The 24,494-nt window shown below is 40.6% G+C and overlaps 1 protein-coding gene across 1 annotated transcript; it reads right to left on the bottom strand.

Annotated features, from left to right (window-relative positions):
- Positions 1-1,624: 1,624 nt before the first annotated feature.
- On the bottom strand, positions 1,625-24,075 carry TGS1 (trimethylguanosine synthase 1). The gene is made up of 13 exons (XM_018910175.3): positions 23,918-24,075; positions 23,192-23,256; positions 20,990-21,162; positions 18,286-19,138; positions 17,385-17,502; positions 16,349-16,435; positions 15,357-15,528; positions 13,571-13,925; positions 12,529-12,702; positions 11,424-11,567; positions 10,232-10,448; positions 9,100-9,178; positions 1,625-1,900 (listed from the first exon to the last, which is right to left on the bottom strand). Exons 1-13 carry the CDS (start codon positions 24,019-24,021, stop codon positions 1,784-1,786), a joined length of 2,658 nt encoding a protein of 885 aa, XP_018765720.3. The 5' UTR covers positions 24,022-24,075; the 3' UTR covers positions 1,625-1,783.
- Positions 24,076-24,494: the final 419 nt, after the last annotated feature.

Genomic DNA, 24,494 nt, shown 5'->3' with positions numbered 1-24,494 from the left:
CTCAAAATGCTTCTCAAGCATCTCCCTAAGGAGAAAAAGAGGACCAAGTAACAAGACAAGGGTATTTCTATAAGCAGCAATAAGTCAAATACAGTGAAATTGTAGTGTACAGAGTACTGTACGCATTTATATTGTGACATACACAATATAAATGAATCTATTCTTCATTCATTCATGGACTTTGATTTTTGTTTGTAGCTTGTAGTGGAAGTCTAACAGCATTATTACATTCACATGCCACTGCCCCAGTAGGTTTAGAGCTCCTGTAGTATTAGCACTCTTGCCAAATTCCCCTACGACCTAATAGGAAACTTCTAAGAAATATTATTTCCTTAATAATTCCATTTAAACACTGAAGCAGAGCCAGCACAAGACTTCTTCCTTGCTGTAGCACTGTGGCAATTCAGTGATCCACATTAGCCAAAGTATCTTCATAAAATACCTTCCATGAAGCATGAATGTAACAGTAAAAGTTTAGCACTTGTCTGGATCTGGAAAGACAGCAAAGCTAGAAAACAGCTATTTCCCAAGGGCTGCTTTACTGCATTGCAAACTCACACTGAGTCAAAACAATCCATGAACACACAAACACTTTGGCCTCTCCAACTGTTTTGAAGAGCTGGATTTCATTCCTTAATGGGGAAAATAGATCCTCTTAGCTGGTTATTCTACAGTTATTCTAGTTTTCTTGGATAGCACTAATGCGTGGTTTAGTGCTTAGTTTTTGCTGCCTTCAGCGTCTTGCTGCACTCAAAGCAGAGGAGAAGCAGCATTAATTTATCTTAGAAATTATTATTCCTACACTCTTACCTCAAAAACAACTCAATTTTGAGCTTGGAGACTTAATGTAAGAATATTTCAGTGAGAGCACCATAGCCATACCCTAGGCATTTCTCACCGGCCTTCTCTTCTACTTGGAGAACTGCACAAAGGCCACTCTTCCCCTCCAAACTCTTAAGTGGGAGCAGAGAGCCCTCACCAGGAAAAGCTGGCTTATTTCTACCCTGAAGCCTGTGTGAGGATTCCAAAGGCCTAGAAAAGAAGGGGGACAGAAAGCCCTCTGCTTACTGATACAAACCTCCAGGCAGAGAGTTTCTTCAAAATATCTTTGCAATGAAGAGGAATGGCAGGGAGATAAAAAATAAAATAAAATGACTATACCTAGAGGGTACAGTCCCACCTCCAGACACAAACACACCCAGCTCCCTCTTTGAGCTGCCACAAGTCAGAGCACTCTCTAGAATTAATGTGTGAACCTTAGTCCTGCAAAGAAAACCTGAAAAGTTTTCTCAGAGAGCAGGGAGCGAAAGAAATGGACTGGGGTTAACCTCTTGTGGTGCACCTGACCCTCTAGTTCCACCTGATGTTCAAATGCTTTTGCTTCTCAAACACAGAGAGCAGCTCCTGTGGCTTTCAAGCTATTTTTCTTGACCCTCTGGGTGCTCAAAACCAGAGCAAGCACAGAAGTAGAACATGTGAGAGTTACAAAGAAATCCTGAGCCCCACTTCCATGGGTTGGGCTCAAAAGATCATGAGCCCAACCCATAAACCTTGAAAGACTGCATTTTATAAAGAGCTTTCTTCATACATTCACAGCTTTTCTACATTTACAGTTTTGTCAAAATTATTATAAAACATTTATTGTCAGTACAACAGAACAAATTCCTGTAAACCGAAATTAAAGCGGAAAATGGCTTTAAGTCATTTTTGACCAGCCAGCTGTACAAAAGCTTAAGCAAGGCAGCAGTTAGAGAGGATGGGTTTGGAAGAATCCACATGGAGTTCAGGAGATGTCATGCCTTATTAGATCACCAAAATAAGCTGTTATTGTCTTCAATTTGAAATTGAGAAAATTTTGTTCTATTTCAACTTTTCCTCCTGGCCCTGCTAAGGAAGCCACCTGAAAAACAAAGAACAAAAAATAAACCAATCAATGTACAGGAAAAAAGGCAAACCCCCAAACCTTCTAATGCACAAACAATCAGAAAAAAATACCTCTGCTCTGTTAATATTGGTGGAAAATGTTCCTTGGCAGCTAATGTCTCTGATCCTCTTTTAAGGTCTCCTTTTACTCACAGAAGCCGTTTGTGGCTTGTGACTGAAAACCCTCCTTACCCAAATAATAAAAACAAGAGGATTTCAGAGCCAAAGAGAAACACTCAGAAGTTGACATGCTGTGCTGAGGCAAGAGATGTTACTCTGGTTTGCATGGTAGCTGGCATTTGAGAGATGCTAATGTAACAAAAAGCAACCTATAAGCTGTGCTTGAAAGACGTCACATCCCAAATTTTGGGGGATGAGTAAAACTAATTTTAGTCATTAGAAATAGGAAACATAAAGGTTGCACTGAAGAGTGGGAGGGTGGAAAGGAACAACCCAAACAAAACCAAGCCCCAAACATGCAGAGAAACTCACAAAAAAAGGTCACAGGTAATTGTTGCTACTGCAGCTAAAGAAAAAGCTGTTGTATGCATTGGAGTCACAGGCAATGCTGAGGGCAAGGCTGGGGCAGCAGTGCCTCTGCAGGCTGGGAGAGCCTGTCAGGCAGCAATGGTCCCAACTTTATGTTTGTGATCACTGGAGTGATAATTTCACCATTCAGGCTCTGTTGGACTGAGCCCAGTGCACACCTTTAATGCTTAATATTTACAGACAGACACCATTTCACAGAGGACTTTGCATTTTGGACTGGAGCACACCGTACTCTCCCTTCTCCTGTTCCTATTCAGGATGCCTCTGAGGCCATCAACTCCTCATCAGGAGAGACTGCTCAGTGAGAAGGACAAACACCAAAACTGAACATTGTCTGCTTTTTTCCCCTCCACTTTGGACCCTGGGGACCTGTCCTGTGGGGGGGGTCCATGCTCCACAGCCAGTCCTGCTCTGTGCTGCCATTCTCCCAGGCTGCTGCAGGAAAATTATTTCTATAGTTCCCCATGCAGGGAAACTTCCCAGGCAAAGTTACAGGGTCTACAAGCCTGCAGTAGATTTTAACTGATCTTTAAGCTGAGATGATGTTAACAGCTGAAACTCTGAGTTCAAGCTGTGTTACTAACACTTCTAAAGTCCCTTGAGACTTAACTCTGTAGTGCAGGTTTAAATATAAACATGTTGAACTTCCTCTATTTTATCTTGAGTAAAAAACCAGCCTACTATCAAGAGAAAATAACAGATTAATTTAAATTACAGTTTGAACTTTTATCGCCTTGTTCAGAAAACTGCCACACTTATCTAAATCAAGCATTTACTTTTCTATTTTGATTTTCTCCCCCTTTTTTTTTCTTTTTTTTTTTTTTTTGTTTTTTAGACATTCTGTTTGGATTTTCTCCCTTTTTTTTTTTGTTTTTTTAGACAAAAAGAGTGAGCAGTTTCTTTATCCTTCACCTTCTGGTGATAGGAAAAAACACTCTGCATTCTTGTCAGAGGGGAACCTGCCACTTAAGTAAAAAACCAGAGGCTGGCTGACTTATAAATAGCACAAGAATCTAAAACTGGCAAGTCATCAGGAATGTTAATTTTACAACTTATGTGCTCTTACTTGAAATCCACAAAGCATTGTGGGTTGATCCATAGTTTTTCTAGGAAGATATTAACTTTTAATTTTTTTCAAACAGAAGCTGGAATGTCCCTTCCAAAAAGCTTTAAGAGGCTTTGCACTTTATAGCTGATGTCACTTAAGTATGCTAAAATATTAATTGGATTATTCAGTATAAGAATACTGAAATTAGTGTCTGAGGGTTATGCACTCCTGCTTTCTGGGCATGGTTTGGGTCACCAGCATATCTAAGTATGACTAATGCATTGATATTAAACACTAGTATTTACTAAACACTTATCTTAGAAGGCCAAGTAAAACAAGATGCCCCTACACTGACAGGTGGTGTCCACCAAGGGACAGCTGAAAATTTACATATGTTATGTCTCAGTGTTAAACCCAGTATAACTATGATTAATTTCAAACAACAACTAAAGGTATTTGATAAACCCAAAGGTGAAAAAATATTTAAATAAACAAATGGGAATAAGCTCTGCTGTGACAGATCTGGTACTGCACGCTCTTTAACCCACCCGATACACAGAGGAGAGAAATGCAAATCATCTGTGACAATGCTCAGTTGTAAATTGCTGGAGGTTGCAAATTTAATTATGTAGGAGTTGCCAAGTTTTCCTCAGCAGGGCTCAGCCAACCCTGACAAGTGTAGTGAGGGAAGGCTGCCACACACCAAGCTTCAGAAGGGTCTGGCCTGGCAGGGGGACACCCTCTAAAAATAACAGCAGATTGAGGAACGATGCTTTGAGAAAAACAAAGGTGCTCAGCTATTTTTAGAGATATCGCCAAACATCTCCTGTTTTTGCAGTGCATACCATGTGAATACAGAAAGACTTTTTAAAAACTTGACTAGTCCAAAATGTCTTTATTTTTCACTTTCTTGTGTACAAACAATGATTCCCTGCTGGCAACTCTCCTTACCCTGGTTTATTCTTTAGTCCAAACCCACATTACCTGGGTGGACAGATATTGCTTCCTTTGCTGTGCTGCTGTCCCTAGGCAGAGGTAAAGGTTGCAGCTCCATTTAACACCTCCCTGCATCCCTCTCACCTTCATCTTTCAGTTCAGTGACTACTGCTAAAGAGAGACCACAGCAACAGCCATAGCCAAAGCACATCAAAAAAGCAGCCAACAGGTTTAAAGGAGACATCAGAAAAGATGAAAATGAAAGGGGAAACAAACACAGAAGATTATTTCAGGAGCACAAGTTGCTTGAGGTGCAAACTTCCCTTACATTCTTCAAGTGTACTTTTGATCTTGAAGGTTTTCCTACTGGTCTTGGAGTTTTCTTACATTTTTTTAATCATACTGAAACTCTTTTACTAAATTAATTTCCCATCTGTTCCAGTCACCAACTAATATAACTGTGGACTAAAAATTTATCATATTTTTTTCTCCCCTCCTAGAAACTTTTCTTAGGTATGACAAGTACAAGCTTTTTGACTTGATATGGAGTCGCAAAAGGACTCTGTGAATCAATTAATTTTATAGAATACTACTAAAATGAAGAATCCTCTCCCCCTATATCCAACCTAAAAGGTAATGGGAACAAAACCCAACCCACTTGAAAAAGAAGGAAATGGTATTCTTTACACTGAACATAATAAAATAAAATGCTCTCAGGCAGCATTTTTGAAAATGTACAATTGAATTGTGACACCATCACAGTGGTGCTGCCACCCTTTAATAGGCCAGACATTTATTTATTTTTTTCTCACTTTGTGTAGGCAAATTACAATTCAGTATGCATGCACTATGAGCTTTAGGAGGACTGAAGTTCAGAAGTATCACCCTGGCTTGGTGTATGTTGTGGGTAAATTCTGGCTTTTATCAAGGACAGAGAACACAGATGAGTTTCAAGTGGGCTGCTTAAAAGCTGTTGTTATTAAAACAATAGTCACAGCTGAAGAGTATGAAATTACATTCACTTAGAAATTATCAGCCTCCAAAACACATCAGCCCATGGTCTTTTATCTGCCAACTCCCCTAATACCTAAGCATCTTAAAAATACTATCAAATCAACCTCTGGCTCATTTCCTGGCCTCTCACTCCCTCCTTTGCTCACTGTTCTATTTACTCCTAAACAAAGATGACTCTGCTTGGCAAGTCCTATTTGGCTAGTCTCCATTTTAAAATATCGCAGCTAAAAGAGAGAATTCAAATAAATAAAAGGGTTTTACTCATCTTCACACTCCCTTCATTAAGCAGTCATTTTTAACAACTGGACCTTCACAAACAGAAACACAGCAACACAGAAATACATTTTTTCCATCCAGGCAGTATATTCTGTGCAGACAGAACAAGGCCTCAGTGTCTAACTCCAGATTTTCTTGAAGTGATTGATGGAGATGAGGTGGGAACAAAGACAAGAAAAAAATAAAAGTACCAGCATAATGCGTATGTTTTGTAGGAGCATCAAGGTCCAGAACACTTTGCTTAATTCTAGGTTCACAGAATCACTCTACACTAGACAAGAAACAAAAAACCATTCCTATATTCTGACAGTATTCTGATATTCAAAATACAAGCCAAGTCTGAGACACCAACATTTAGGACAGCAAAAGCTCCAACAACAGCACAATTGGACAAAATGAGACATAGTTACCACAAACAGCAGTATGTCTGTCTTCAAAGAATGGTGACAGCTGAAACAGTCACTAAGGCACAGTCCAGTGTCCGAGCCGCTAACCAAGCACAAGCAGGATAAGCAATAAACTTCCAATTCCATCTCTTCCATTACTCCATCTCCCAAACCTGGCTAGGCTGCTAAAGATGCTGATGTGGTTATCTGTCTCACAACAGACCAGGTCACCAACATTTCAGGCTCACCAGTTTACTGGGGGGAGCCATCATTTATCCTGACAACATTCTGATCACCAGTGAGAGACCAACAGTAACTGAGTACAACTTCTACAATAGGATGAAAAGAACAGATTCCACCATTAGCAAGAAGGTTCTACAGCAACAAATTGCAGGTTCTTCCTTCTTTGCTGCAAATATTAACAAGCAGATGCATTATCTGGTACAGAAAAGAGTTTGTAAAAGAGATTAGACTACCTGGGATGACTTCATTTCCCAGAGGTTAGTACACACTTCTCACTCTGCCCAATGAGGCAGAGCACAGATTCATAAACACTTCATAAATTACATTTATGAACTACATAACAGGCACTAATAAATATACATATTTTTCGATGTATGTGTACACACATTATTATTCCTGATTGTTCCTAGCTAGAAAGAATATTTTTAAAGATTAATCCAGCCTAAAAACAGACCTGCATACATTACAAATTTTCTAACGTGTTTGTAAACAAGGAGACTTGACGCAGTTCAGAGAAATGTTTTTATATTTCTTGCTAATGTGCCAACCATTTTGCACTGGTTCGCTGCTCCCTCTTGAGGCAGAAGTACAAAAGTTCACGTCTCTGAGACCTAAACCCTACTGATTTTTTTAAAGGGAATTCAAAGAATCCCATTTCTCTTAACAAGACCAACTCTACACTGACGTGGCTGTCCCAGCAGAAGTAGTAAGTGCTGTTTTTGCAATAAAGTCATGTGGAACAAGGCTGGATATCTTGTCCACCAATAAGGTAATGAACACCTCTGACACAGCTAGGTCAAGGTCAGTTACCACCCTGCTTTCACTCCATCAGCAGGATCCCTATATCCTATTTTATGTTTGCTATCTAACAGTGACCTGATAACTATCTTCCATAAAAATTACATATTTTCCACTAAATTTGAACCACCTTAACTAATGGTTAAACAATCATTTTATTGCAAGGTTGCTTCTAACTGCTGGGCTTTTTTTCAATTTTTTTCTTTTAATTTTTTAAATTTTTTATTTTGCTGGAAATTCACAGCCCTAGAAGTGTAGTGGCAGTAAATCCAGAAAATTCATTTTTAAATACAGCTGGAGATTTTGATAGTCAAACCTCTAACAGTCTTCTGTGGACCAGAGGATTCACTAAGGTCATGTTTGGAACACGTTTGACACACCTTTGTCTGCACAGGATGAAGAAACTTCCTTGAACAGTGGGCTTGATGAACATTCTCTTTCCCCCTCTCAGATCATCAACCTTTTGGGTTATTTTTATTCTTATACTGACACTATTTCTAAAGAAAGGAATAAGGAGCTGATTTCCCCTCCTGAGAGTAGCCCATATCCTGGAACACTGAACTGAACTAACACCTCAGCCATGAACTTTTAACAACTGAGCCATGTTTTTGAGCAACAGCTGTTACTCTGCAGCCACCTGTGTTAAACCAAACCCATGGATGTAATCAACATCATTCAGAGCCAACTGTACGAGATACAGAGATGTCAGGACACCTGGCCCAATCACCCAGAAGAGCCCAGCTCTTCTGAAGGAAAAGATACAGGCCTGTGGGAAGTATTCCTGCATGCTTTTGTGGAAACAGAAGTGAAATGTAGATGCCTTTGGCCATTTAGAAAGCCAGAAAAAAGTGCTCATGAGCAGAGCAGAAAACTCTCTAAGGTCACTCTTCATCATGGGAATTAAATATTTGACAAAATGTAGTGTTAAGATGTGATGTTGTAATTAGAGAAATTCTTCCTAAAATTAACGTCCCTGTTCAAAGATCCATAAGCCACTTTGACATTTCACCAGCCTGAAATGCAAAAAGGAACTGAATCATCACCTGCCAAAGCAATGGTTCTGTGCACAGCATGGGCTTAGAGCCTGCTAATACTCAGGCCATGTGAATTTCAGCCTTTTTCTCAAGGCAGCTGCTTGCCAGCAACAATTCCACAAGCCACCATATGGCTTGACGCCCTGCCTACTCTAAGTCAGATGCAGTTTTTGGAAAAGCAGGAAGAAGTCCTGGGAAGTCCTGTGGCATCTTGCAGGTGAGAACTGCTTCCTTTTTTCCAAAAAGCTACAAGACATAATTAACATAGAAAATACACAGAGGAAACTAAACCAGACACTCAGGGGAACTGCTAGTCATGTAACTGCTTAAAAAACCCCAAACTTCTACCAAAAATCTCTAATACAAAAAACCCTACATCACTGCCACAAATTCTGTGTTTACCACACACCACTTCAATGCAAGCAATCCACATGGAACCACACACTTGTGTGGACACCAACAGTACCACCCCTGAGAGCAGTAACTGCAGGCTGTGATTTCCTGCAACTCCTTCATAAACTGACAGCCATGAAGTCTGAGATTCACCAACTTATCAGATAGTGAGAGCTGGTTAAAATATATTTTTTGATATTTTTATAGTGATGCATGTGCCTGGCAATTGGCTTTGAAACTTCTACAAGAAATCCCATTCTGTTGCTTTAAGAAGAAACAGTGTCAAAACCATGGAAATAATCTTGTACTCCTATTTCTAAATATACCAAAAGTACTGCAAACACAGAAATCACTTAACACAAGGGTGAAATTTAAAAACACCAAATACCCTGCATTCAGCTGAACAGACTTAAAAGTCTCATGTATGTGTTTATAATACTTATGTTTTAAGTCAGCTGAGCATTTTATTCATTTACCAAAATGTCATCCAGTAACACACCTGGTCAATATCAGCATTCCGAGGCAGAAAATACACAATATTGTTCGTGATCTTCTTGGAGAGCCTGAAAATTTCAAATGTAGAAGCCAGTAAAGGAAAAAAATAAGGGGCAAAGAAAAGTTTCTTTATATTGACTCATTTTGAAAGTATGTCTCAATTTCAGCTACTATGCAATTAAACTGCAGTTAATCTTGAGTGTGTGAGTAGGATTCTCTTCTGAAATGCAGAAACTCTATTTCACCATTAGTGCCCTAAAAGAAAAAAAAACCCCAACACTCACTTTTCATGAAAATTTGACTGAACTACACAGAAGTATTTGACAAATTTGAATGTAGTTTGTAGTTAGTATATTTCGCTTACAATTGTTTTTTTAATCCACTTTGTGAAATCTCTCACACATGCATATGAAGATTTTCTTACAAATACGGCTACATTTTACCAAAAAAGGGAACAAATTAAGATTATTCTGTGACAAAAGAAACCCCACACTTCATATATGATGAAACTATTATGTTAATACCTTCCCAGATGACTGAGCGCTCAGTATCACTGTTAACAAGCTAGTAGGAAATTCTATATATTAATTCAAAGAGTTAATATTTTGCTTGCACTCTTCTGTGATTTCCCAAGTCATAGGCAGGTGCTATGACTGAGAACAGTTTTAGTAAGGTATTTTAAATAAGATATTCCCTTTATGAATCAATTAAAAAGTGGAATTAATGACAAGGTCATAGTTCACACAACTAGTTATTATCTATCTATCTATCTATCTATCTATCTATCTATCTATATATACACACACACCCCACTTGGCTATTTGATTGCTATGGGGTATTTTAATAAAACAATTTAAAGGAGTTAAAACTGCTGAATTAATGTTTTAAGTTGAGAGCTACTCAATTCACTGATGGATTTTTGCATTCAGGAAAATCTCATCACCGTTTTTTATGGTAATAAAAATATTTAAATTTAGGTGGGGAAGAGGACTAAACAAATGGTTTGCACCTGGAACTCCAGCTGCCAGCCACGTCATCCACAGTCAGCCAATCCCATGGGAGGAGAGGGCATGCAAACCCCATGGGAGCAGAGGAAAGAGAGAAGCCCACCACAAGGCACAGCCTGGAAAGGATATCCATCTGGGCAGATCATGGTTTGGATGTCGAAGATTTCGGCAGTGGCATAGTCGGGCCCCCCCCAGGGCGGGCTGAGGAACACCACGTCGGCGCGCAGGCCGGCCGCCAGCGCCATGAAGTCGCCGCACAGGAAGTCGATGTGCTCGGCTACGCCGTACACCTCCGCGTTGTGCCGCGCCAGCCGCAGCTTCTCGGGATCGATGTCGATGGCGATCACTGCCCGTGAGAGACGGCCAACACTGGGATTAACGGGAAGCAGGAATGGCGCCCGAGCAGCAGCAGGGCACCGTGGTCAGACACCGCTGCTGTGACAGCCCATGCAAGGCTCAAGGACGTGGCACTGTCTGCCTAAGAGAGCAAGTCCTTCCTGCCTCAGGTTTGCCTGACAACTTCAATGGTGTCCATGAGAAACTTACTCTTCTTTGTTAAAGAAAAACATTTATCTGTGGCTGGCCCCATACTTCTGAAAATTGAGTTTAAAAAGCCCCAACTAACACAGCCCAAGAGAGATGGATGACACAAGATTAGTACACAATAACAGAAATTAAAATTGAGCCAAGAATACAAAAAGCCAAGTGACATGTACAGATTGGATCATAGCCTGCCAAATTTAATGTTGCAGAAACTACCATTTGTCTCACTCAAACATTAGTCAGAAGAGTTAGATGAACTGGTATGAGTATCTTGCAGGAAATATTTATGCAGGAAGTACTCTCAAAATCTCACTACAATTTCATCAGCTGGCATTAGACTAACATGAAGTTATCATCACTTTTGTGCACTTGGTTCTGCAGAATCAGCACGTGATTCCATTCAGTGCTTTAAGTGCTGTTCACATGGAACCTGTTTTTTTTGAGTATACTTTTAAGAACTGGGAAAAGCAGCAGCTTTGACAGCAGTCCAGTTTTACCAGTGACCTCCACAGTATCTCACAGACCAGATATTATGCCACACAAAAATAGCATTGATTAGTACAACACAAATCTGACTCTGACTTAAAATAGAAAAGCAGATTTATCAGTCCTTTTTGAAAACAGAGAGGTCATATTGTGAGTCTGATGAAGTGAAACTGCTGTTGCTACAGAAGCACCGAAAAAGAAAATAAATCAACAAACAGAGCACATACCTGAATAGTGTAAGGAAAGAGACTGAAGAAACAAAACTAATGCACTGTTTACAACACTTACTTACCTCTTTTTGAGGTCAGTGCAAACTGAATAGCATTTCCTCCAACCCCGCAGAACGCATCCACTATGATGTCGCAGTTGAACGACTGACTGACGCGGACGGCAATATGCTCAGCTATTTTCTCAGGAGTAACAGAAAACCAGCCCTCTGCAGAGGAAGGGGAAGAAATGTATTTTCACCTCTTATTTCAAGGTCACCTAATTTAAAAACAAACAACCAAGCCCCACAAAATCTTAATGGTTTAGCATTAATCCCAAGTATTTTGGCTTAGTGCATTCCACCAGGAAATACTGGCTTTGAAGATGATAAACTCTGCTCAGCCCAGAGATTTGCTAAGCAAACAAAGTCTCACTGAAGCAAACTGATATGCCTCAATCGCAGTACATGCTCTGTTGACCTTGGTGCTGAGGATTCTAGTTTATCAAGGAGAAGTCCAGGAGCACAGCTATGAAAAACTTTATACATTGTGATGATGCTCTGTAGGAAATTAAACCAGAAATATATTCTCTTATCCACCATTTTATTTTCTTTGCCACAATGTGTGGTCTGCCAATTAATCTGCAACTTTATGAGGGAAAGCATTAGAAACTGAAGGCTTACAAACCCAACCAACAAAAAATACCTGGAATCCTAATTCCTCCTTTACCTATTAATTTATGATTTGAAGTATTTTGCAAGCAAACATGGAAAAAAGTTGCTTGGTAAGTGACTGCTGCAAGTCAGAACAAAACAGAATGCAACTAGATCCATCAGCATACTTGGAAGTTTCACAAAATTATTGTATAAAATGTAGAAACAGAAAAACATCACTGAGTTTCTGAACAAGTCCTGACAAAGTATAATTTGAGTCCAGCAAGATCTTAAGCAAATATAAGTACTAATGCAGACAGGGATGTCCCACACAAAATGCATTTCTGAAGCCCAAGACCGCCTGCTACCTGCCTGCTGGGCGGGGTGGGAGGCAGGAAGGAATTTATGCAGGGGTGCAAAGACACATTCAACAGTGCTCCTCCATTAAGAAAATTAGTAATAAACTGCAAGAAGGACCACAGATTTGGATATATCCTCGGATATACCACCAAGTCAGCACACTCAGTACTGAACCCACCTCTGTCTAGTTTAATTCCCTCATCAAACCGGGAGAAGAGCCGGTAGCGTTGTGCCCAGTACTTGACGAGCTCTGGATCAGCAGCAATCTCAGGAGGTATAGTTCTCTGTGCATTTCTATACCTCCTCCTTCTTTTTGTCTCCTTCTTCTTTGCAGTAATTTTTTCATCCACAGCTGGAAGACACTGCAAGAGTTAACAGTCACTGTTCTTGTAGGCTAGGGAATGTAAATGGTAGGTGAGTGTTAAGATTTAAAAACACTGCTAAATATATTTTATTGCTGTTTGCCAGATTATGAAGATTAGAGGCTTTAAATTCAATAATAGCATCCTGTATTTCAAGGGATTAGTCACAGTCCTAAAAATCCTCACTGTTCACCCCTTATTTAAGAGCCTGAATCTTCAACTGGAGACAATAAACTGTATGTAATGAGCAAACAAGTGGATCAAAGACCAGTTTAATGCCCTTTTATCAGTAATGAATTAAAACCAATCTAGACAAGAGTTTTACAGTAGGAATCTAACATAACTGAACTACTGTAGGAAGGATTAAATTACATGTAAAAACCTGAATAATCCTGCTTTCCTTTGTTTCATGTTAAATAGAAAAGTTCATAATACTGATTTTTTTTTTTTAATCCTAGAAAATAATTTTAACAACATATGTTCCCAAGAGCTCAGCAATGTGCATTTGAACCCAAAACTTCATGGTCTGTGCAGCTACCTGAGGTTTAATAACCCTCATTCTTGCAGAGGGTAAAAAAGGTATGAATTGCAAACCTGTTAGATCATGTCAAGGATAAACAATGACTGTTCATCCATAAAGAAATACTGTCACCATTAAAGACAAGACCTGGGATTCTGGAATTCCAGAAATAAGGTAATTCCACTAGGACAGCTATCAATTGCTTTTGTTACCCCTTAGACCTAATGAGTCCCGTTGAATTAACAAAATAAATAAGTAGTGCACAACACAGTCACTTGAGAAGGCAGTATTAAGCCCACTGGCAATTCATTTCATCAGTTTGCAGGAAACTGATTTACCTTGGCTGATGTCCTCTGTCTCTGGCTGGAGATAATCAGGAATATCCAGAGGGACAAGCTGCCGCCCATCGCCACATTCGGGCCTCCCTGCCCTCTGCTCATCGGAGCCACTCGCCGCAGTGTCCTGCGCCTCCCCCTCAAGCTTAGTCCCTCCAGGTTCCATGCAGTCTGCACTGGGAGATGGTGGCTCCAGGATTTCAGCATCCAGTGTCACACTCTGTGTGGCAGCAACGCCCTCCTGACCCTCTGAGTCGCTGCTGCTCGCAGACGATGCCTCTGCTTTACCCTGAGGGGTGCCTGTCTGGGACGTGTCTTCCTCCTCAGGTTTACTAATCTGCTTCAGGAACATTTCCACCTGCAATTGTCAAATATCACAGATGATCAAATGATGATCTGTTATCCAGAGCACAGCTTAAAAGCTTTACAGTTCAAAAGTATCTGCCACAGCAGGCACTCTCTACCATGTGTATTTTGAAAACAGTAAAATTCAAGTAGTCCTTAACCACGCTCTCTTTTTAAAATATTTGGAAACAAGTTGCCTTTGAGAACCAGATGCCAGCTACCTCCAAAAAAGAAACAAAAAACCAACCAACCAATCAACAAAAAGATCAACTGGCAAATACAGTAAATAATTCTCATGTAATATCTAAATAGTCACACTTGCCACATCCCAGGTGACCAAGTCTACTACTTCACAACTATCTTTCTCTAATCTGCATTCAGAGATAACTCTGCCTCTCAGGGAAGAGTTTTTTAGCATAAACAGGTAAAATTACCTTCACACATTTGTTGTCTCACCTTCAAGATGTATCAAATGGTGCAGGTTGTTAAGGGTTCTGCTGCACAGCAGAGAGTTCGACATAAGCTCCTAACCAACGCACAGACACCACTCCAAACTCCTCAAAGGCACATGCAGATGCTCCTTTTTACATTATTGTTGCTCTGAGTGGCTCTAGCAGTTCCTTACCTGGAAGTCTGAGGAAATTCATAACTTTTTTTTCCTTCACATAATTAAAGTTGCCCTCAAACTATATTGGTCCCAGGTACAAAATCAAAATTTCATCAGAAATTATAGCAATGTGACTGGAGTTCAATAAAACATGTATGGCCACCACCAGAAAAGAGTGCTTTGCACTTGGGTGTTGGGGAATGCCAAGCATTCCAGAAGAAGGTGAAATAACATTAAAATCTGTGCCCTCAGATTTTCAGAAAGACTTAACTATGTAAAATCTCCAGTGAACAAATGTTTCTACTTAGAATTTCTGAGTATAAAAAAAAAGCATAAAGTTATAGACAAAAATAAAGGCAGGTAGAGGTGTAAGCAAAACCCTTTCAAAATTACTAAAAACATGGAGTTACATGAAATACACTAATCTACACAAAGATTTTCTGTTACGGCTGAAATGCCAGCCTTAACAACTGGCTTCACATGCAATTGACAATCCAAGATACTTTTAGTAACAACAGAATCCTACACACACCTCTAAAGCTATGTGCACCCAGATGTTAGGAATAACTTTCACATAGCTTGGCCATTTGAGATCACATTCTTCTTGACAGGGTCCACCAATGCCTTTCCATAGCCATCCTAATCTACATATGGTGGGAGGCAGATAGGAGGGGGAGAAAACAAGGAAAAAAAAGAAAAAAGGAGCAGTGGATGGACATTTAAAAATGCCATCTACCCTGGGCAATTAGTTTTTTGTTTTTTCATTTTCATAATACAACAACAGCTAAGGTAGCAGATAAATCTACGAATTACAACAGTGTTAACAACTAAACATACCTTCTTCAAAGTTTTGCTTTTTTTGCATGTCATTTCAGATTCCTCTGTAAAGAAGATGTGTGTGTTTTTGCTCTTCCTTGGTTTACGCATATTCAAGAATTTGGACTTGAGTTTTGCTTCCTTCTCCAAGTACTGCACACTTCGGTGGGTGAAATCTGGAATTCCACCATACCTGAAAATAGACAGATAGATACATACATAAGGACTTAGTTGGTTAATTTCCAGTTTAGAAGCTTCAACATGAATGTTGATGTTTGCAAAAAAATGACTTAGGCTTAAATATTTATTGCTCCATTTAAAATAGGTCACTGGGCGTAGCTGCAAAACATTGTACCTTCATGAAAATGTTAACAATTTCCATTTGAAAATGTTTAACCTAATTAGTTTTAGATTTTTTTTTGTCTATTAGTTATATAACTTTAGTTCCATTGCTATATAATTTAGATGAAAATTTCCTGGACCACCCTGATGAATAGGAAATAAAAAAAAAATATCCTCATTAGAAGAATAAAAGATCTTTTTGGAGGCTGTCAAGAACCTCCAAACCAGCTACTTTTATCTTCTGGCAAATGCAATTAAAAAAAACCCAACCAACTAAAAAAAATTTCACTGCCCAACACCTGGTAGCACTTTACTAGTGTGGCAACATTTTACTAGTATAAAGGAACTTCATTCCAGTATGAGTCAGCTAAAAATCATGATCTCAGCCCACAGGACTCCAAACTGAGAGGACCTGTCAGAGCCTTTGTGCTCTAATTTAAGTAGCTGCTTAACAGCCACTTAACATTTATACAACTGAAAGTACCTTATGTGCTACACCTTAGAGTAACACTTAAGGTACTTTCAGTTGTATAAATGATTCCCAGAGACTAACTCTGGAACTCAGCTTCAAAAGTTCAACAAAAAGGAAATGGAGATGAATGGTCTATTTCCATAATAACAAGAGGGCTGACTCGCTATGAAAAGCCCCACAGTTCCTTGTAAGTAATTACTTTTGTCCTGTGCCACACTTGAAACCCAGCACAGAGCAGGTTTCCTCGGGATCTTCCACTGGGTTCTCATCCATGTCCAGCTCATGGCTAGGAAAAAACACAGATGACAAAGTTACTGTGAAGAAACCAATCATTTTACAGCTATACTATTAAAAATCTTGCAAACTAAAAACATTTAAATGTGGGCTTCAAGTAAGTTCCTCCACACACTGCTGAAACCAAACCAAGCAAATAACACCACTCCATTCTTGTGCATGAATTTTTGGGTCGGTTTGTTTTTTTTACCCAATTCTATGGACATATGCCCTTCTCCTGGGGTCATAATATTCCAACTATTCTGAATGACCTCTTAAAATACTTGATGGCAAACCCTACATGATGAAGACAGTATCTGCTCACCCTATTTCCAGATTACCTTCACCATCTATCATGTTATCTATATTATTAATGCTGTGGGAACAGCAAAATACTAAAATGAAACCACAGCTACATGATTAGCAGGTAACAATTCCACCCACTCCTTCACATTTGAGTCTGCAAATTTATTAGAGATGAAGAGCCATCTCACCATCTTTGAGACTATGTATTTTTAGAGAAGAAAGAAAAAAAAAAACATGACAAGGCATTTACTGTCCATTTTATGACTGCCATAGCTCTGGGCATTTTACTGGCAGCATTCAATGCAGTTAAACAATACAATTATTTACTGTTGTTCTGGTATTGTCTCAATTAATTAGATCTAAATAAGCAAGCTGCCCTATGCAGTTCAACAATCTTGTATACTTCAGTGGAATAAGAATAGCACCATCACCTTGTACAGTCATCAAGGCCATACATTGTTTTCATAAAGCACTGGAAGAGAGGAAATATCCACTGCTTGTTGTGAGGCACAGCAATAAGCAGTGATGGAAGACTATGTGGCTTTGTACTGACATTTTAACTCATATCCTCAATCAAAGGTATAGTTAGTATAAATCAGAAGGCTCCTGGAGCTTGACTGCATGAGAAAAAAGCTCATGTAAATTTCATGACTTGCCTTCTCTTGACTTTGACACATCTGTATTCAGGAGGCTCTTCATCCTCATCTTCATCTTGGTCATGAAGCAGCAACTGCTTTTTTTCACTTGAATTTGAGCTACATGACTCCTGCATGCCTAAAAAAAAGATACATCACATTCTCCTTCTGCATAAATCAATTCCTTACCTTCCTGTCCCCAAAGTACCCCTGCAGCTACAGCTAGTGAGTGCCAAACACACATCTTTACTTGTCTTTGTTTGAGGGACAACATACTAATAAAGCTTCCAGTATTACACTGTAGCGTTAACAATCTTATGAAGCACCAACTTCAAATTATCTCATCTCTCCATGAAAAAAAAAATGTCTACATGATACAAAATTTGAAGCAGATTCTCCTTGTGTGTAAAATTTGTTTTCTATCTCATTAGCTATGCAAAGATATTCATACAGATTTAGAAAGGGAAGATTTAAACAGTCCTCTCATTTCTTTTTCAAAAGGAGAACTTGTTTTCACCTCTCCCATTCCAGCTCTACTGTAGGACCAAGCTGGGACCACATCTGCTTCTTCCTCTCTTAGAAAGTCACTAGCAGCAGACTTAAGTCTCAGCTGCAGTATCAAGACTAAGATAAATAATTAAATATGCACTAACACGGATCTCTCACCAATATCTGTAGTACATTTGAAGATTTATGAAGTACATGTTCTGTTTAAACCATTTCTGGCTGAAGACCACATTCAATATACAAGTCAGAGAGGAGAAATCATCCAAAGAAGCAGAAGGAAGAAAAAGGAATTGTGTATGTAATCATTCCACAAAATACCTAATTGACTTTTAAAAAAGAATACAGATATGCCCTTGTTTCCTACATACAACTACTAGAGAATTCTGAAAATCAACTTTATCTGATTTTGTATTACCTGACTGGTTAACACTCTTATTTTCACAAGATGCTCTCCTTTTTCTGCTTCCTCCATCACAGGGCTCCTTCTGGCTTCCACTGTCAGATGAACTGTGCTCTTCAGAGTCTTTGTGGGCTACTGTTAGAGCAGCACTGCTCTGCTCCACTTCCTCCAGATTCAGATTTAAATCACAGATCCCAGAGATTATTTCACTGTGGGGATCAGCACTTGAAGGCAGTCTTTCCTCACTTCTGGTGTTGGAGGGAGACAGCTCCAAGCTCAGCACTTCACTGTGCTCAGGTCCTGGGCTAACCAAGCCCATTTCACCTGAAAAACCAGTCTCCTGTGTAATCCCATTAATTTCCACTTTGTCACCACATGAGCTCTCAGTAGTCCATCCTTGACTTGTCCAGTACTGAAACTGTTCCCAGTAATACCAGTACAGTTCACTATAATGCTGCTCCCATTCTTCCTTAGTATCTGGACTACTCCAAGGCTCAGAGGCTGTGATGCCCTCAGATGATGACACCTCTTGGTGCTTTTCCAACCAACTTTGCCAAAGAAGGCCCTCTCCGTACTCATTCCAGTACTTCTCCCATTTCTCCTTAAGTTCACTGGGTAAAGCCTCACTTGCAAGGCTTTCTGAACTTTCACAGTTCTCTTCAATTACAGCCTGAGGTTTGCTGCTCATCTCACACTGCTCTGTAGCTAGGGCCAGTTCACCAGAAACAGATTGGGTACAACCACCACAAGCTTCATCCTGGCATTCCTGCCCCATTTTATCCTCATGTTTTTGCTGTAACTCTTTTTTCTTCTTCTTTTTCTTTTTCATAATCTTCACATTATTTTTCTTTCTATAATTTTCTGTTACCTAAAAGATAATGGAAAAGTTAGAAGTCCACAACATATATACAATCTTGTCCTCTCTCCAGTCACATTTCTGTTTGCATTGGAACCCTCCCTCTCAGTGCAACCCTGCTGTTAGCTTTCTCCCCAAAATCGCTGTAGAGTTTCTGGGTCTGATGGGGCCCTGCTACATAACCTCAACTGACACTTCTGAGGAAGGTGTGAGGAAGAGCTGTAGAAACACACAAACAAAAAAGCAGAATGATAGACAGAAGTGGGGCTGCTGAGTGGGAAGTCATGAGCAGCTCAAACATTCAGAAGGAAAGTCATCAACAAGAAACACTATAAAATCCTAAAGGGAAGTTGGTCAGGAATTGAAGGGTGACAAGGTTGAGGTCAACAGCAAAATACTGTCTTGGTAACATCAAGGTTTGTTTTATGCAGCTGTGGTGGCTGACCCTTACTTTTACCTGGTATCTGCCCAATCAGCAAACACTGTTTAGTGTTTTATTAGGATAGCAAACATAATGCTCAACCTCAAAGAATGTTAAATACTTGCCATTTTGGATGCTGTACACACACACACACAAAAAAAATCATTCTGTACTCAAAAACTCTATAAATCCTGCAGCTGAATCTCTGTTAGTCTTGAACAGAGTGACCCAAAAGAGGGGAGCAATATCTTTTCTGTCCCATAAAAATCTCCAAGTTGGCTAACAGAAATAGGAAACAAGGAAACAACCTGCTCCTGCCCAAACAGGTGGCCCTTTCATTTGTGCAGTACAATCATTTCACTCATTACAACAAACTCAGCCACTAGTTATCTGGCGGAACAGAAGACAGAAACCTGTTCCTGAAAGGAACACTAAGCTAACTTGTTGCTTTCATCAATTACAACTCCACTTGTTTCAGAGGGACCTCCTGTCATGACAGAACTCACATGGACAAAGGACTGTGAATGTATGTCCCAATAGCTGCAATTCTTAGTTTTGTTACACTGACAAAAAAATGTAAGGTCGACTATAAAGAAGTCAAAACTGAAGAACTGGCATTGATCTTTTATCCACATCCCTCATGTTATTATACACAGTCCAAAGCACAATGCTTAGTAGTAATCTAATAAGAAAATGCATTATTTTCCCATTCAACTTATTTGCATATTACTACACAGCAACAAAAATTGTATACATACTTTGGGCTTGAGGTTGGATGCCTGTATGGTCTATTTACAAGTTATCAATTCAAATCACATACACATTTCTCCTATTTATTTACAAATTAATTAGGTCAGAACCATGCAGTGCTCTGTCTCACTGTCAGGGTACATAAAGTGGACACTGAATATTGCACTGTCTTTTTGTCATCTGTGAAAACTTCAGGCCTCTTCTAAAGCCCAAATGTTCCCTATGGGAAGGAAAGCACCAATGCCTCACTCCTGCCTTTTGGAAAAGCCTGGCTTTATCAGCTGCAAGAGGTATTTGAAAAACCAGCTGTTTACAATTACTATCAAAAGCTAAATGGTTAAAGCAGACAGTGTGAAAATAAATGCCCAGACTGGAGTGTACTAGCTGTCCTGATGCACAGCATCAGCTTAATGACAGCTGTTTTAAATCAGGTTTCTCTAGTCATGAGACCAGTACAGTTATGGACACATAAAGCACAGCCTTGACCCTGTTTAGTCCAACTGGCAGAGGGGTTTTACAACATGGACAGACCAAGGTGCTGTGTGCTGTTACCAGGATGCAATGCAGGCAGCTTAAAGTCAGCTCAGACACATTTCCATGAACTGCCATCTCAGAAATAACTGAGAGGAGGCATGTCCCTAGGCCTGGAAACACCACACAAACAGAAACAAATAAAGCAAGTAAAGATTTACCACAAAGTCCCTGTGGGCTGACTGCCCACCAAACTGAAGAGGCAATCCCATGCTCTTCATAAGCTCAGCTTCTGAGTCTAATTCAACTTCTTCCAGGTCCAGGGCATGATTAGCATCCACCTTTAATCTCAGATTGGGACAACGGTTCTCCTCCTCAGACACTTGTTCTTCCCCTGTTAACAAGACATTTTCATGAATATAGTCTGACACCTCAATGCCACAGCACGGCACACAAAAGACAGCACAACTGCCTCTTATGCTTTCTTTCTCATTTCAAAATCTTCCTCATAAACACCTCAATTTGTTCATAACTATCAGTAGGAATCCAAATGTAACTTCAGCAGCCAAAGCACTGGACTGGGTCTGTCTGGAAAGGAGTTAAGTTCTCCATAGCAGTCTCTATGGCACTGTGTTTGGGATTTGTGGTTGAAACAGTGTGGACAGCACGCTGATGTTTTGTCTACTGCTGAGCAGTACTCACACAGCCTCCTTAGCCTGACTCTGCCCTCCCCAGCAAGCTTGCACTTCTATCAAATTGTTAAGCAGAAACATATGCATATAAAATTACAAATATTATTGAGAAAGTAGGAGCTGTATATGGATGGAAATTATGAAATCAAAAGCTCTTGACTAAGTTGATAATACTGAAGCATTCAAGGTTTTTGGTTTGGTTGTTTAGGATATATTTACTGACAAATTATCACATAACATGAGATCTTTCCATTTTTAACTGATTATTCTCACTACAAATCACTCATACATGTACAAAAACATAGTTTACAATCTCCTTCTTTCATTCCTCTCACATTGCCTCAATCTAACCTGTGCTATTATTTATCAGCTTCTATTTCTGCACAGACTTCCTTTCAAATCAAGATATTATGCTGCTGGATCTACCAATACAGCAATAATTTAAAAAGGTACCAAAACAATTATTGTCAGATATGCAAACATGAGGAATTCAGGGGATAGAGTAGGGGAGTGGTGTTGAATTTGTTAGAGTATACACCATGATAAGTCCTAGATTACAAGCATGCCAAATGAGAGACTTACTTCTCTGGTCCTCCTCACATGATTCATTGCATATATGTGAATCATAATTTTCCCCATCAGTGCTATTGCACGTCTCTAGTTCTCACTCAGCAGATTAACTAGCAACAGCTAATGTCCTAGGCTGGGGTAGAGACAGAGGAGACAAATATCTAGGATTCACAGACCCTCCATTATGCAATCAATATTGAATTAAGTTGAAATTATGAATTAAGACCAGGTCAGGGATGTGTGATATAATCTGTTCCATGCACCAGGTGAATATTATGTGAGCTGGTAAAATTTATCTGGATAGAAATTGTTGGGGAAGATGAAACAGGAAAGCCTTATAAATATGATTGACTGGCAAAAGATTTTGAGAATATGGAAACTATTAGCGAGATTGAAATGAAACCAAGCTTTGAGATACCAAGCCTTAGCTACTGAACAACTAGAAAACCATGGTATGGCTGGCTGAAGGTAAACCCTTTTTGATTAGACAACACCCTCCGCTTGCAGACAGGTCCAAGGGTCAGAGCAGACCCTACTAGCTTGGCAGAAGGGGTCCAAAAAGTAGTTTTTAGGGTTTAAAATGTAGCACAGCATGGTAATGTAATGATTCTTATAGGCTGTAGGTAAATGCTATAGGATTTGTATCTTGTACTAGATTGGCTAGTGAAAAGTAGAATATTCAGCATAGAAGAAGATTTATTCTATTGCAATGGTATTATAATTGTATTTGTCCTCTTTTACTCATTCGTCCTTTCCCTTTTCCTCTTGCTCTCTCTCTTTTGGGCTCCTCTTCGGAGCTCCTCTCTCAGGCCTGCTCCAAGCTGTGGCTGGCAGCTCCAAGCAGGCCCCTGCACCCAGACCCTTTGCAATAAACCACAAGTTCCAGGACCTGGCTTCGGAGATCTCTCATCTCCATCTGTCCTGACCATCCTACCCAGCGTCGCTCCTACAAGGAATAAGCACTGCACTTGGTTTGACACAAACTTCTACATCAATATTATGGTAACCTGAAAGCTATGTAAGTTTTAAGTTAATAATAAAGTTCTGTCCCCATAGCAAAAGTACTGAAAAACAACACAGAGGTAGGAATAACTTAAATAACCACACATAACTCATTTTGAGACTGCACCTCACGTTGCATAGTACATTGTATTAGCTTACCTGTACTGTCATTGTCATCTTTGACATAAAATCCTTTTAATCCCAGTTTATATAATTTTCGATCTCTGTAAAAATAAAGACAGACACAGATGCAGAAAGTCACCATTGAAACTTTTTTTTTTTTTTCAGTAAAAGCAATCATTCACTGGAAAAAACCTCCCCAGGGATGCAATAAAATCCCCACCACTGGACGTTTCAAGATGATACTTGATGGGGTACTTAACCTCTTCTAGGCTCCGCTCCCATGAAAGGCTGGACCATGGGACCTTTCCCAAGGTCCCCTCCCACACGGACTGCCCTGTGACACCAGACACGCGAGACAAATAAAAAGTAACAACATCTGGAAAAGGCAACACTTTAATTAAAGCCTGACGGGAAAGCCCACGGGAGGGACGTTCAGAAAACGCTGCACTACACAGTACACGCCGGAATTTAATTTTCTGGTCCTCCTCTCGTTGAGGAACAGGCTGCTCCCCTGCGGATGGGGAGCGCGAAGGGGGCGCCAGGGCGCGCTGAGCCCCGGCCCAGGGGTCGGCGGCTGGGGGCTCCTCTCACCCTTTTCTGCTCCCCCCACCAGTGATAAACATATCGGAGTGGGCACAGCGCCGCAAAACCCTGCTCCGCCCGCATCCCCTAGCCGCAGCAACGCGGCCCTTCCCGCCCGTCCCCAGCGGGACCTCCCCGGCCGCGGGGACCAGGACAGGCGGCGCGCCCGGCGCTACTCACTCGACGAAGGCGCGGGAACAGAGGCACAGGATGCCGCCAGCCGCCCCCGCCCGCAGCAGCAGCTCGGCCACCAGCCTCGGGCCCGGCTCCGGCTCCTGCACCATGGCTGCGGGAAGCTCCCCACGCCGAGCCGGGCCGTGCCGTGCCGAGCCCACCGCTTTCCGCCGGAACTGCCGCCCGTGCCCGCCCCGCTGCGGCCGGGAGGGCGGCCCGAGGCGGGGCCTGCGCTGCCAGAGCCGCCCCGTGAGGGGTATGAGCGTGTGTGTACGGTTCGGAGTGGGTAAAGAGGACGGGGGAAAGGGCATCGCAATGAAAGTCTGCAGTAAAAGATGCAGCAGACAAAATCTGGTAGAACCGGGAGTGGGAAACAGAAGTGAAACTACTCCAATATTTTGGAGTAGTGACTGGAGCAGAATCATAAAATCACAGGATGGTTTGGGTTGGAGCGGGCCTTAAAATCACTTTGTACCAACCCTTCTGCCATGGGGCGGGACACTGTCCACTAAACCAGGTTGTTCAAAATCCCATCCAGCTTGGCAATTTCAGGGATGGGGCATCCACGAATCGTCTGGGAAAC

The sequence above is a fragment of the Serinus canaria genome, chromosome 2 (genome assembly GCF_022539315.1).
Source record: "Serinus canaria isolate serCan28SL12 chromosome 2, serCan2020, whole genome shotgun sequence".
NCBI classification, from domain to species: domain Eukaryota; kingdom Metazoa; phylum Chordata; class Aves; order Passeriformes; family Fringillidae; genus Serinus; species Serinus canaria.
This window is presented reverse-complemented; position numbering and strand designations above follow the sequence as displayed.